At 28.3% G+C, this 15633-nt stretch overlaps 1 protein-coding gene across 3 annotated transcripts in view; it reads right to left on the bottom strand.

Annotated features, from left to right (window-relative positions):
• The window catches only part of LOC106465957 (E3 ubiquitin-protein ligase CHFR-like), a 47445-nt gene that overhangs the window by 22205 nt on the left and 9607 nt on the right, over positions 1-15633 (bottom strand). For all 3 annotated transcript variants that reach the window (XR_002612156.1, XM_013926207.2, XM_022394233.1), the window contains exons 5-11: positions 15235-15298; positions 12652-12749; positions 8866-9128; positions 6289-6364; positions 3160-3238; positions 2030-2094; positions 1588-1688 (exon numbers count right to left, since the gene is read on the bottom strand). Coding sequence is in view for 2 of the 3 variants with exons in the window: in XM_013926207.2 (XP_013781661.1) it covers positions 1588-1688; positions 2030-2094; positions 3160-3238; positions 6289-6364; positions 8866-9128; positions 12652-12749; positions 15235-15298 (746 nt within the window). In the remaining variant the exon portion in view is untranslated. The remainder of the gene's footprint in view (positions 1-1587; positions 1689-2029; positions 2095-3159; positions 3239-6288; positions 6365-8865; positions 9129-12651; positions 12750-15234; positions 15299-15633) is intronic.

Here is a 15633-nt window from a genome sequence, read left to right as displayed (position 1 = left end):
CCTATCACTTCTACAGCAGGTAACTTCACATCTAAATTTTCCTTGCCCATAACTTTACTCTCTTCTGTTATTGTCTGTCTGCTGTTTTCATTCATCTCTCATACTGTTTATATCTATATCAGTTAATCATCTGCCCACCTTCTAGAAATCTCTATATTCTCGACATCAATGTATTACACGCAACATTCAATAGTCTCAACATCAATGAATTATAAACACAACTTCCTACAATCGTCTGCTTTTAACTCTTATTATAACTAAAACTAATCAATAATAAAATATTCACTCACAAAATAAATTAATCAATAATATCTAAACTAAACAGTCTTTTATATCATGACACTACTGTATTATCAATGTATATGAATAAACTTGGCATCAAAACAAGGCTAATAAAACGAATTTTAATACAAGTTTTTAAATCTTAATTTTATAAGGAAATATTTTTAAAAATCATCATTTTCCTCAGTATTAGAATTGTGACATTTGCTTTATAAGTTTCCCCTCTTGTCATATTTATTTACTACCCCTTCAATTTGACCGACCCTGTATAGTTAAGGAGAAGAAAGTCACAGAAAAAATAGCTTTTCTGGAAAAATGTTTGATATTTATTTTGGAGGTTTTGGAGATTATGCAAGTGAAATTTGACAATTTTCAGATGAAGAAAAGTATTTTTAATCTTAACATGAAAATCACTTTGCACTCTGAACAGTCAACACTTTTAGTGAGTTTGAAACCATATATGCATGGAGAAATTTTTAGTACAAATACTTAATTAAAAAAGCTTATTTTTTGTTTACAAAAGACTTGTAATGTTTACTGATAATCTGAGAAATTTCATGAAGATATACATTATCAAATGTTACAGTCTGACTAATCTCATGGTTACTTTGGTGGTTGTGGATTAGATGTAATGCATCTAGCCCCTATGGAAAGCTAGTCCATTTATTGTATCTTAGGAAACAAAATAAGATTTAAACTGATTGAAAATCTTTCTCTTAGAAGCTGTTTAAAGCTCAATATGAATACTTGCTTCTAAATCAGAACAATTATGATATATCTGAAGAGTCTAGTAGCATCAAACAATAATGTGGTACTGACACGAAATGTAGAAGGTAATTCAACATTTTGTTTTTTCGAAAACAACCTTCAAATGAAATAGAAAAAATGGGAATTGTAATATACGTTCAAGCAAACCTTCACCAGCTTCTCATTTTAAATTATTTTCACCACAAATCCACTGTGCAATATTCAAACGATTTAAGAAGGAAAACTGTCAAGTATTTTCTTAAATAATTTCCTTTAAGTTAAAAGAAAATCAAACTTCTACTGGATAGACTCCAGAAACATGCAAATCACTCAAGATTGTAATGAAGAATTACAAGTACTATTACACTAGTGTAAAAAAAAGGTGTGTGATATGAATAAAACCTCAAAAAGAAGATGTTACATAATTTATAAACATATGAGTATTCTAGACATATGATTTATTTGACTCTTAATTTTATAAATCCAAAAACATAGAGAATGAACAAAAAATCAATATTTGAGTGTAATAAAGAAAGAGAAGAAGTTTTACTACTCAACTGTGCAACAACAGCAATGTCATCTTCATCACTGCTATGTTCACTACCAGTATCATAACCTCCCATGTAAACATCAGATCCATGTTTCTTCTTTGGATAAAGCTATTGCAAATGCATTAAAAATTCAAAAATTCCTTTTATTGTAAGGCTGTGAAAAACAACAGAGAAATCACCTTATTGTTTCAAATATTTAATTTTGGTTAATTGAAATTTGTTTCAAGATCACATAAAACACAAAATAGTTCACATATTATTAAGTATAGCTTTGTTTGAAATAAATATTTTTTTACATGTTTGAAATCCATAATTTTAAAAACTTAATTACATTTTTAAAAGTTTAAGGAAGAACTAAAATTCTATTCTCTAAAAAATAATCACTTTTCTTCTTTTTTAAAATATTTTTCAGTTTCAATCTAAAACTCACATAAAAGATTCTGACTTACCATATCATCTTTAATCCTATCTCGAGCATTCAACATTTCTATATCTTCCTCACATCTTTTTTTCTCTGGAAAATGTAAATAATACCAGATAATTTACTAAACTAATTTCATACAAACTACCATTAAATATAATTATATTCTAAGATAAAAACCTGAGTTTATAGAACTGAGGTTTCTTTTCCTTTTTTCATACACACGTATTTAATTATACATTATATGGTGGGTATTGATAAGAATTTATTTCATATGTGTAAAGCAACTTAGCACAATTGGAAAAATATGGTTAAGTAAAACCCATTTTAGTTTATCCCCTTAGAATAAAATTCTAGCATATAGTATAATGATGTTGTATAAACTCAAACTTAAATAATTCAATGAAAAGAAATGAAGAATAATTACAAAAAATATTTCCCATAGAAATGAAACGTCTTTTTTTTTTAGAAAGTTTATAGAAATTTCTAACTTTTTCTGTTTACCCCTGTATAGGTTCAAAAGTATAAAACAAAACAAAAATAAGCAAACTTTAAGGAAAACATAACTTGGTATAAAGACAACAGCTATGTTTTGTCATTTGGGAATTTAGATAAAAAAAATTTGTATAATTTTGAAATAATAGGACTCGAATATTAGACAATGTTGTGAATAAACTATAATTTCAGAACTTCATATGTATACTAAACTAAACTAGAATAAATTAACTTTCATCAAACAAACCATTGCACTTATTTGATTCGGAAGGGGTGAAAAATGGTTTCCAATGACGAAATGATAATTTTGTCTTGGCTTGTACTATATTACCCCTGTAAGCTAATTTTCTACATTAACTGGCAATTTCACTATAAAATTAGAATGATTCAGCTCTTACATACATGTTAGGTCCTTGAAATTTAGAAACTCTTATTAAATTTCCTCAAGCTAATCAAATAAAAAAACCTTTGTACAAACTATATAAAATTTGACCTAACTTGTATTGAAAAAAAACAACATAAAACAGCAAGTTTAACCCTAGCACAACAACTTGTGACTACAATAGTTCCAGTCTGAACTATAAATAATTTTCATAAGCATTTCTTAAAATTTCTCAACATATAATCATTCTTAAACTACTTCAGACTTCATAGCACTCTTACCTGGATGCTTAGTTATATAAGCTTCAACCAGATTTTTCACTAGATGATTACGACTTAACCTTTCCACCTGACATCGACACTACAACAATTAGAGGACAAGTTGACAATGAAAATAAACAAAGTAAGACGAAAGACAAAAGCTAATAAAAGCTTACTTTATTTTGTTCTTCATTTAATTAGAGTTTAAATCAGCAACTGGTTTAAGATTGTCTACAAATAAGTTATCTTTAAATTATTTTTTATTAAACCGGTTAAACCTTCATAATTGTCAAAAAGTAATTTTAAAATTATTTTCAGCCTTAGCATTCGTATTCATAATCCTTAATACTAAACTTGTAAATAAAAATATAGGGTCACATAGTGGTGAAGCCCATACAACTTAGACTGCTTTATAGAAATGACAATAATAAATAATTAATGTATATTTTGCTTTAATTCTAGAATCTATGAAATGAAATTATCAGTAATTCTTAAAGGACACCTAGAAATAAACTTTACATAATAAGAAATAACTCCAGTTGGTGATTCTCTTCAGTCTATTAAAAAAAAAGTACAAAGAGAGAAACTTCTCGTATATTATTTTTTGGAATCTTAAGTTTGTTCAACACAAGTTTTCTGAATATGTTGTTAAACCAATGATTCAAATAACATTATACTTTAATATTTAATTTACAATGTATCTGAGCTACCAACAATTAAAAAGCTCAAACTTTAATATCACGTTCATCTAAGAAAATTGACATAAAAACTATTAAAACAAGAACAAGTCTGTGTGGGTAGACAGTAAACTTGACACTCAGTGCTGATAACTGATAATTATTGAATCTATAGAAGATGGCTTAAAATTATGGCTAAACATTTCCAATTTAAAAACCTTAAATATAAAACTTATTCATCCTTTAAAAATAAAGTGGAATTGTTTTCATTAAAACAATAGCAATTTGGATCTTACCATGTGACCTCTTTGTACTCCTTTAGTCTTTATAGATTTAATACTTCTAACTTTCAATATAGTGTGTATATTTTCACAAAAGTTGGCATTCTTTCAATTAATATTATAAGGCTTTCACATATAAAAAAAATCATATTTTTAAGTGAAGTACTTTTAATAAAATAAAATAAAGATTTGTTCATGAATATATATTGAGTATTTGTTTTAAATAGTCCATGTGCAAGGTAATTTTCAAGTTAAAACTAAAAATACTTTTCCTCATCTCAAAAATCTCAAATTTCCTTTTTGTAATCCCTAAAATCTCCTAAATGCATCTCAAACGTTTTTTTTCAGTAAAACTTTACAGTTTATGTTATTTTCTCTACCCTATCTCAAAATGGGATCAGTCAATTCAACCAACCTCATAACAACCTCCCCCTCCAAAAATCGAAATAAACCTAAATTAACCTTTTTTTTTTTAGTGTCTTCAAATTTTAACATGAAACTACATTCATTTATTCATTTAAGTTCGTAATAGCATACATCTATTTATAATTAAATTTTATTGTTTTATTGTCCTTTGAACCTTGTCTAACTACTACCTGTGCCATTATAAGTTATAGATCACTCTCAGAATGTGCAGGTCGCATTATGCTATCAAATTAAATTACCCACAAGTTACTATGAGCTGCTCGCATGCATGTCTCATGAACCATTTTAGTTATATTGTTATTATTAGTATTTTACCTAATCTAGTCTTAAATAAATCCATATTCTTAGATTTTTAGTTACTTTAGTAACAATAAATAAAGAATAAATATGAAAAACAAAAAATAAAATACTTACCCAATCTTCTTTCTTCTTGCTGTCAAGTTTTCAAAGAGAGTTAACCCTAATTTTTATAACTATAGGTAGTAATGCACTTAATTTTTATTTAATTAAATAATGCACCAAAGAACATATACTAATAACATTCAAAAAGTAGACAATATCCCCTAATTCTCAAAGTTTTTCTGGCTTTCTAACTATGCGACAAGAGTCATTACAAAGGCATCCAAGCTAGCCATTGTCATTCCCATGGGAACCAAAGTTGTATTAGAAGTGAAACTGTTTATTCTGTGTTCAGAACACAATGTAATAGAATACATCATTTGATAGATGAAAACCTTGACTTTCTATTGGTTGTAAGTAATATATATAATTAAACATAAGAGAAAAATATTAACAAATCCTGAAAGAGAGGATGTGGCAGGAGGGGTCTGATTTTTTATTTGATAGCTCTGTAACCAAGCAAAATTGAAGACTATAAAAATTATGGTTTGTCTGAGCAATAATGATTTTATAGAGTAATTTATGTACTTTTTTGAGGGGTGGTGGGTAAAATAGGGATGATGACATGCTAAGAGAAAATGTGTCAGAATGATAATTTCCTGAAAGCAGCTGAGCCCAAAAGCAGAAGCACACAGGAGTTCAGTGAACACCTAGGTTCCAAATTATGGGTGTCTGTGAGTCAAAGCCCCTACAATCTTTAGAGGTTTGACCACTCAAAATTACATTACCTGGCACATCTGACAACTGCTATTCAAGTTTTAATGCAACTGACACTTTTATTCAGAAAAAAGATGTATCTACATATTTTCAATGGTTTTACAATTGTCCAGTTTAAACTTAGTTTTAGTTTGAATATCAGCCCTTGATAACATTGTCTGTCTCTCTAATTCAATATAACTAATAAATGTCTCTCTGAATTTCTTCACACAAATAATAAGACACCATAACAATACTGCATAATATTAACCTATCAAATATGTAGTCATATCAGTTTGCAGAGAAATAATGCAAGCTAAAACCAAAAGTTAATTTACTATCATGATCAATCTGCATTTACTTATTATTATTTATAACTCCTCCTACCACAGTTAGAAGTTGTGTCTACATTGCTAATATTGAAATGCAACATCTAGTACAACCAGTACTTGTAGTAATATTATACATGATAATTTGTATAATACTGCATAAGCATAATTATAAAGCAAGTGATGTGTAGTATGAAAAATACTACTTTGCCAAGAAGAGACTCCGATTGTCACTTTTACTTTGATTAAACTCCAAACTTTCAACTACAGCAAAGTCAGCCAAAACATAAGAGAATTATAAAGAAAACAAATGGTATAGAACATTCACACTTTAGAACTTACTTGTGGACACTCGTTAGACACATCCATCCACTCCGAGTAACAGCCAGAGCAATAACAGTGCATGCAAGGTTGAAGACTACAAGAAAAGAAAATTTAAGCCATATGTAAATAATTGAATATAAAGTTTTGTTAAAAACAATAATTTCAAACAGCTTTTAAGGTAGGTGTTTTCACAGAAACTACAATTAATCTGAGAATGTAAACAACCTGTAATGATTTTTCCTTTTCCTTGCATACGTGGATAACATTACTTACTTTGAAATTTTCTTGGACCTGCAAAAAAAACTTGGATTAATTTTTTTTAAATGTATGTAGTCTATCTTTCAGATAGAAATATATAGTAGTAATCATTGTAACATATTTTCAAGGATAAATTATTCAATACGATTCATTAATAATGGTTCATCTACAATTTGTGTAATTGATATAATGTATTTTTCTGAGCACCATTACTTATTTCATTAATTTAAATTTTTTCTAGTATCTAATAGTTAACATGTTAGCAGCTATATCAAGTGGTTATTCTTTCTGGATCGATATGAATCTAGAAATATATTACTACCATCATGGAAGTCGTAATGTGCTATCACTGGGCTGACCTGACCTGTGGGTCCAGCATAATTAATCTAAGGATGTATTATTATATTCCAGCAGTGGTAACCACATTTTGCTGATCTCTGTTTTTAGATTATTCAAATGGTTTTTCTTAAATGGAACATCTCTTTCATTTCCTGTTTCTTCTTAGATGGTTTACAACCTGGGTTCTTAGTGTGTCCATTTATTGTATCACATAGTTTTCTTTTTCTTTCATTTGATTCTATTATCAATTTAGTTAATTAGCAAAATTAGTGCAATATTCACCTATCTAGGTTCTTGCTGTAATTGATAATATTAATTTCTAAGAGCAGTTCATTGTAATCACATTCACAGATACATCTATATACTAAATTAGTACATATTGAAAATGATTATCACAATTTCACTGGTTGGTAAAATCCTAGGATTATTATGATTTCTGAATGTTATATTGTTTTTCTGACATCATACTGCTTATTATTCCTTTATTTTGTAATAGTTCTTTGTTTTAGTTAAGTTGCTGTACACTTGTAGCTTGTTTCCTCCTATGTATTGTGAACTTGTTGTCAAACATAAAGCTAAGTAATGGGCTATCTGTCTTATGCCCACCACGAGTGGTATTGTGAATTTTAAAGAAACAATTTTTTTGCATGACTAATTGTTGATAACCATTTGCTATTTTCTGTTTTAGTTTAGCTTCTTCTCACTTAAATATATTTTATTCATTCTAGAGCCTGTTAAGTATACATAAATGAGTGACTTCATCTACAGTTGTTGCCTTATCTAGTGTGGAAAATTTATTTCAAGATTTATCCACAATTAAAATGTAGATAGAGAAAATACAATTCACTAACTAAATTTTAAAAAAATTACATGTAAAACAGCTTAAAAACCTGTAAGAGTAAATCATATACAGACACAACTACACCCACAGTAATACAACATAACACTATAGTTAACTTATGTAAACAGATGCTAACTGTAGAAGAACAAATATTCTATTGAAGAATAGTCAAAACAAGTCAATGAAGATTCACAACACCCCAGAAATATATTATACGGTTAACCAAAAAATAATTACTAATTTATGTAAAGCAATAATGAGTTCAATATTTGATTAAAAATGGCAATAAAAAAAGAATGATGAAACTGCAAGCATCAAATGTCACAAATGCTGAAAATACTATTTTAAGATCCGTAAACTTTCACATATTTACCTAGCTGATAATGGATTGCCTTTATCAATGTCACAGTACTTATGGAGAGAGAATAATACAATGAAACAATATAAGCCACCATCAGATATACTAAAAACATGGTAACTTGAAAAGTTACATGATAAAAAACAAAAAGGAAATCTCACAAAATACCTCAAAACAAGGAAGAATCTGTTAAATGCAAACATAAAAAAAGTCCTGGCTGAGAAAGTTAAAATAATCAGGATCTGTCATATGATGCAAATAAAACCTTAAAATGGACAAAATTAAACTTTTATTTTATTTTCAGTCATTTTCTTGCTGTTTCAACCTCTGCTGATATCATTATTGCTCTGAATACTTTTATAATTTACAACTTCTCCCAGAGTAGGAGTTTAGTAATACCAGCTAGTTTGTTGATTTACCAAACTGATTGTATTTTTCTTCATTTTAAATATTATGATTGGACAAAATGTTTAGAATTTAATAGGGAAGATTTCATTTTAAATATTAAACTACTTGGATAAGAAAACAGCTTATTTTGTTTATCTTCTTATATGTTTACTTTTTTATGAAAATGTCTTGAATTGACTTTCCATTTTTTTTCTTTCTGTGGTAAAAATATTAAGTACCTCTCTTGATATAAAATTATAGTTCAAAAGTATAAGGCCAGTGAAAAATACATCGTATTTAATACTTAAGAAAAACTGCATATTTTTATTATATTTGTAAGCAGGAAAAAAACTTCTGGTAGATACAAGAGAAATATTTTTAATGTTATCAAAGTAGATCACCAAGTTCTTACCAAACAGGATTATAGAGAAGTTCCAAACATAAACTACATACTAAAGCCTCTTCTAATCCATCACTTTCAATAGACTTTGGATGAACTTTTACATAACTATCAGATTCCCGAGAATCGTTTCTTGAATGATCACTGTCAACAGTGGCTCTCGTATCATTGTCTTTCTTAGGCAAGTGATGACCCTCTTGGAAATCACTTGGTAAGTGCTCAGCAGAAGGTAACACTGGACATAATCTGGCTCTTTTTCTCGTGGGAGAATTTTCCTAAGAAAATCAGGAATTTAATGGTCATTAGCAAAATTTAAACATTTATAAGTTTAATACTTATTTTTTATATACTTGAAGTATTCATTAGACTCAAAACAAAGAATTTTACTTCAACAGTTTTATTTTTAGCTTTGCAAAAGACTAGAGGGAAGACATTTTAAGTACACTGCTCATGAATGTTACGTATTCAAGTAGCTGTTATCAGACTTTCTACGATAAAAATAAAATTTGTACCCCCTCAGCTTTTAAGATAAATATTTCTAAAATATTTATTGAACAAATTGCTTGTGGGTCCATAACTTTGTTGGCAATAGAATTCTTAATGATATGCAAGTTACACACACAAACACACATATACAAATTAAAATAAATATAAATATTACAGTTAATTCCACTAATTATTCCTGAGAACCACTATGTATTTTATGTGGAAAATGGACGATTTCACAATTTTTTGGGTTCAGTTTTTACATTTAGTGTTGTGACACCCAAAACTATTCAATACAACATGTGGACTCTCACTGATGATGAACATTCTAAAATCAAGTTAGTAAGTCAGAGGTTAAAAACATGCATAGAGATATACCAAAGAATAATTGAAAGATACTGACTTTTATCACTGATCACAATAAATTATATTCTTGACAGAAATTATGTACTTTTCACTATTTAAAAATGCATTGTTGTATTTCCCTGTAGAATAATAATACTAATTTTCTCTCAAAGATCTTTTTTTTTACAATCATTGAATACATTTTGTACTACAAATAAAAGATGGGGAAAAATAATTACTTGAAAAGAAGACCATATCAATTTTTACAATAGACCAAAAACAACTTTCCATCCAACATAAAATAAGGCCCATGCAAAAATAATTGTTACAGATATTTGAGAAATTAGTATTAGTATTATTTTAAAAGCCCCCCTTTTTTAATTCAATGTAATTGACATTTTCCTAAAAGGGGGAGGAATTACTTTGAATTGTAACCTACACATAATCACTTTCACAATTATTTTTAAAAAAGGAAAGTGTCCAAACAAAATATACAGTTTTTTGTTAATACTGCATCATCTATTGATTACAAAGTTTGAATTTCTAAGTATATAATTTAGGTTCCCATTGTTTAACCCTTTCTGAACTGGAGGAGCATGACCAATATCCTCATTTTTTTCCTGTTTTAATTTGATTTAGTATCTATAATTTTTAGACAATGAAATTTCCAAAATTTTGTTAAACAAACTGCATTAACGAAATGTCAATCAATTTGAAACTGACTTTATATATGAAATGGAATTTTCTTATCAACAATAAAAAAATATGAAATCCTAAGACAAAAAATATTTTAATGTATTTTTTAAAATAATATCTTGCAACAAAATTTGGGCCCGGTGGTAAGAGTGCTTGAGTTGCAATCTGCAGGTCATGGGTTTGAGTCCCTGTAACCCAACAAGCTTGCCCTTTCAGCCATGGGGGTGTTATAATGTGATGGTCAATCCCATTATTCATTGGTAAAAGAGTAGTCCAAGAGTTGGTTATGGGTAGTGTTAACTAGCTGCCTTCCCTTTAGTCTATCACTGTTTAATTGAGGAAAGCTATTGCAGATAGCCCTCGAGTAGCTTTGGGCAAAATTCAAAACAAATGATACTTTATTTTGCCAATTGCTATAGTCACTACTTCTGGCTATACATTATAACGCTGACTAAGATTTATTGGTGAACTAGGACCCCAACTTTCAAACCTACATCACTGTTACCTTTGTTTGGCTAGGTATAATGATTTTTGCTAACAGGACTTAGGCAAGATCAATTTTTATTTTAAGAAATATGGTTTCATTTCAATAAATAATAGGTTTATTTATTTGTGTGTGTTGTTTGAATATGATAAACTTAATAAGAATATTCAATAAATAAGAATTCGAGTCAATGTACTTGCTAAACCTAATTAAGATAATATGATGTGTTCTGTAATTTTCAAACACATATAACTGTAAAACAAATTCTCAGTTCTGTGGTTTCTTTCTAAATCTTCTAAACTTCCCATTAGCTTCCTCTGTTCACTCCTATAGAAGTTCTGGGTATTCAATTCATGAAACCACAAATTAAGGCACAAGCTACTTCATTTACTCAACATTGACAAATATTTATAACCTGCTCTACCCAATCACATTTAAATATTGGCTATATCTATTTTCAAAACTGAGTTTCATTAGTAATTGAGAACAAATGCTGTGACATTACAAAAAGATAGCAACCTAGAGCTATTGTAATAAAACCACTAAAATGGAAGAAAAATCATGTGAGAAACAAGACAAGAACCATTATATCCTCAATAGATGATAATTTCTTAGGTAATATAAATCTATACTTTGGGATGGGCATCAATATTCTAAAGACAAAAAGATAAATGTGTTGTTTACACAGGAGACTCTTCAGTAACATGCAGAAATGAAAGACGGAGCTTTTTTACATTTTTCTTTGTTGGCTACATTAAATAAATGCAACATAATAACAAAATATCAATTCTAATATATTTTTGAGTTAAAAATGACTGAAATAGAGTTAAAACTACTTTTACCTAAATTTTGTTACTTAATATGCAAGTGTCTGAGGTGTACTCTCAAAACCTGAGAGGTGTTCACCAGTTGTGATAGGCTAAACTTTTTTCATAGAGAAAACATTTCTAAAGCAAGGTTTCCAAACCATGCCTGACATATCAAAGTTAAATAATAATATAAATCTATACTTAGATACCTGAAATAAATTATAATAATACACAGATTCAGTCCTCCAAAAAGAAAAATTGCCAAGTCATATGATTTGCTGGCAAAATTAAGGGAAAGTGTGATATCCAAGATGAGTATTGCCAAGAATTAAAATTATACTGCAATAAAGTTATTGTTCAAATTAGAAAAAAAAAGTATTATTTTGGTTGCTTAATTTTGATAGAAATATTTTATGTTAAATGCCTTGGACTATTGACATGAGAGTCACAACATAGAAGTACATACAAACAGCCATAGATATCTATTGCTTCAATACCAGGATTCAGAGCAATAAAAGAAAAAGTACATTTACAATATGCTATTTTATATAAACAACCAATATTTACAACTGAAAACATAAATTAAAATAAATAAACTTCTATGCCCGTGTCAAATTATGTAGTTGGTACTTATTTTTGTACAGTACATTTGTTCTTTGAAAATTACTTAGAATGTTTCCAAATTATATACACATTACATATGGAATGTGCTCTGTTAAAACTAATTTAAGTTCAACAGAATTATTCCATAGTTAGTTTGAAAAACAGTTTCACATGGAATAATTAACTATGGAGAGCCATTACAGTCAGTTTTACAATCAAGTTGTTGAAATAAACTACCCATTTTAAAAATTACTACTTTACTTGTGGTAAACTACATTTTTTCATTTCATCATTTAAAAAGAAATCCACAAACCAGATACTTATACATTTCAATTTACATTTTGTAAACAAAAACACAACAACACAAACGCATACCACAGCTGATGAATCTGAGAGTGAATCCGACAGTGACAAAGTACAGTCCTCTGCAATATTGTTATCATCATGGCTAAGATGTATGACATAATGAAGATCTGAAAAAACAAAATATTACTCAAAAATATTCCCAATATTTAAGATATATATTACACAGTTACTTCCTCATCATTATGACCTCATTAACTTAATTTTTAAATTAATCTATAAATAAAATTACATTTTTCTCAATCTATCACAAGGACACAAAGTTTTGAATAAATGTGTTCTAATTATTAAAAAGAACAGTAAGGGTACAAAATAGTGGTGTAAATAAATACAAATAACATACTGAAAACAAACATTATGAAGTATAAACTAATGCAAAGTACAATAAAAATTGCTTTAAGGAGAAATCTCAGTGTTTCATCCTTTTTTTTTTCTTATTTGCATTTATTTTAACTGCAACACAAATCAATTACCTAAGCAAACTTTGAGGGAAAAGGAGTAGCTATATATTAGTTTTTTTTCATTTCACAATTTACTTCAATATTTAAACTTCTACTGAGATAGTTAAACTGGTAAACAAATCTGGTAGTTTTAAGAATTTGCTCTAGTTTTAATACTTGAGAACCCTTAATGATAGTGATGCCATAACTTTAACATTCTGCAATGGAAGTTTTTATTTATCTGGTAATGCTGAAAGAATAAGGTGCATTAAAAAAAATCACAAAATTTTAGTTCCAGATACATGGAACATAATAAAAAATTAAAACAAACATAAACTGATCATTGTTAGTACACATTTTCAGTATAATAAATTAATAAATATCATTGCAGTTGTTACTTTAACAAGGAATTTTCTTTCACAACCTTCAATGGATACTACATTTAATGGAGATAAATCCAGTGAGAATAATCAGAATTATAATTAAAAATAAAATCCAATAATACTGAACTGTATTTGTGTTTAATTACAACAAATATTTTATATACAATGGCCTAAATCTAAATAGTTCTTATCCTACATTTCAATCAGTTGTCAACACAAATATTCCTTCTCAGGACTTCCCTGAATATATCAGAATATTGCAGCTTAAATGGAGGATAAAAACCAGTTAATAATTAGTATCTAGTTATAAAACAAGATAAATGAAAATATGAAACTTACTGACTAACTAGTAATTAGACTTATGTAATATTATAGGCTGTACATGACAACAATTGATATTGGAATGTCACAATCTTACGTACTTACTGTTTTATTGTGTACTTGTATAAGTTGTTTTTCTTTGCTGCTCATGTTCATTCTAAATTAATTAATTAATTCTACAGCATTATCATCATTCACTATAGCAGCTTGTATGTACTAAATGTAGGAGGTAATTATATACATAAATTTATAACAAGCAGTACAAAGAAGACTGATAACAGAAACTTATCCTTTAGCAGAATCATCGAAGCTGAATATTCACAACATTTATATTATTTACTACACAAGATAATATTGAAATGCAACAACCTACACAGTGGTAAGAAATATTTGCTTGAATTAAAAATATCTGAGAAACCTTATTGTAAAATCTATGATATTTTATCACATATACTTCAATTTTATTTAACTGAATACTATGTTGCATATATATATACAGCAAACATACCCATTTCTTATCTGAAACAGAACAATACTGGATGATGTTTTAACATTCACATAATATTGTCTTAGCACTAGCCAGCAGTCTACACATTTTGTTCTACAAGTAACAAAATTTGGGGATTTTGTAGAAAGATAGTAGGAATAAATGCTCTATTCTGTCTTTGGTTAACCTGTATCTAAAAAATAACCACTTATAAAACACAAAAACATATTTTTAACATTTCATTACTTATCTGAAACAGGTAAACTTAAGGAAGTTTGAAAGGGAATATCCTTTCTTCATTGTGGTGCAAAATTTTAAACTCGCATGCAGATACTATCACACTTTTTAAGGCTAAAAGCAAAAATATATAGTGTGTCCCATATAAATGCCTATGGCAGTGCTCTAGAGTTTAGAGGGGCATACAGATGAGTTTATAGAAGTTAAAAACCTTTGTATTTTTATCTGTGACTAACTCAAATATTATAAATTTTCTACAATATATATGAAATTCATTTGTTTTAATAACTACATTTAGCATTCAGCATGCAAATATTTTACCTGCATACATAATAAAAATACCAGACAAGTAAGGTTGTAACCATTTTTTTTTAATAAAACACTGTTGTCCAAAAGAGCATACAAGTAAAAATAAACCATCTACTTATAGCAAATACCTTTGACTGAATTGTTATTTATTTCTCCCTTCCTTTATCAGGAATTTTAATAACACCATAACAATGGTTGTTAAGCCACATTTTGTAAAATAAAAACCTTACGTTCAACAGAATGAATTCTGAAAACTTCTAACAGTTATTGTTGTTATAAAAATAAAGTAATTATAAGGTGATGTAACCAGCATGAATAATCAAAAAAGGTAAGCCAAGAGAGGATAAAATTTTGAAATCAGTTTTGTTTTGTAAAAGTAATTTTAGGCAGTAATTTAAACACACTATAGTTTCCTTACCAAGATCTGGATCTTTCTTCTTGTGTATTAAGTATAACTCATCCCCATCTTTTACCTCATGCTTCTGAAATTTGGAAGTAACCAATATAACTATTCAAATCTCTTTATGTTTTTTGTACACCTAATTTCTCATGAGTTGAAATATTGTAAATATATTTTTCCTTCCATAAGTTACACTATAGTCGAACATGTGAGAGATTAATGTCAGCTTGAGTGTGTCTTGTGGTCATTGTCTTTAAACAGTTTATTATGAAAAAAAATATATATTATTTGTTTAAACAAGGCAAACACAAATAACAGTTATCATGCTGTCTAGTTATTCACGCACACCACAACTCTACGGCATTCCTAAACCACACAAACAGGACTGCCCCCTACACCCTATACTGTCCACTTATG

This window comes from Limulus polyphemus, unplaced genomic scaffold (genome assembly GCF_000517525.1).
Source record: "Limulus polyphemus unplaced genomic scaffold, Limulus_polyphemus-2.1.2 Scaffold71, whole genome shotgun sequence".
Taxonomy (NCBI): Eukaryota; Metazoa; Arthropoda; class Merostomata; order Xiphosura; family Limulidae; genus Limulus; species Limulus polyphemus.
This window is presented reverse-complemented; position numbering and strand designations above follow the sequence as displayed.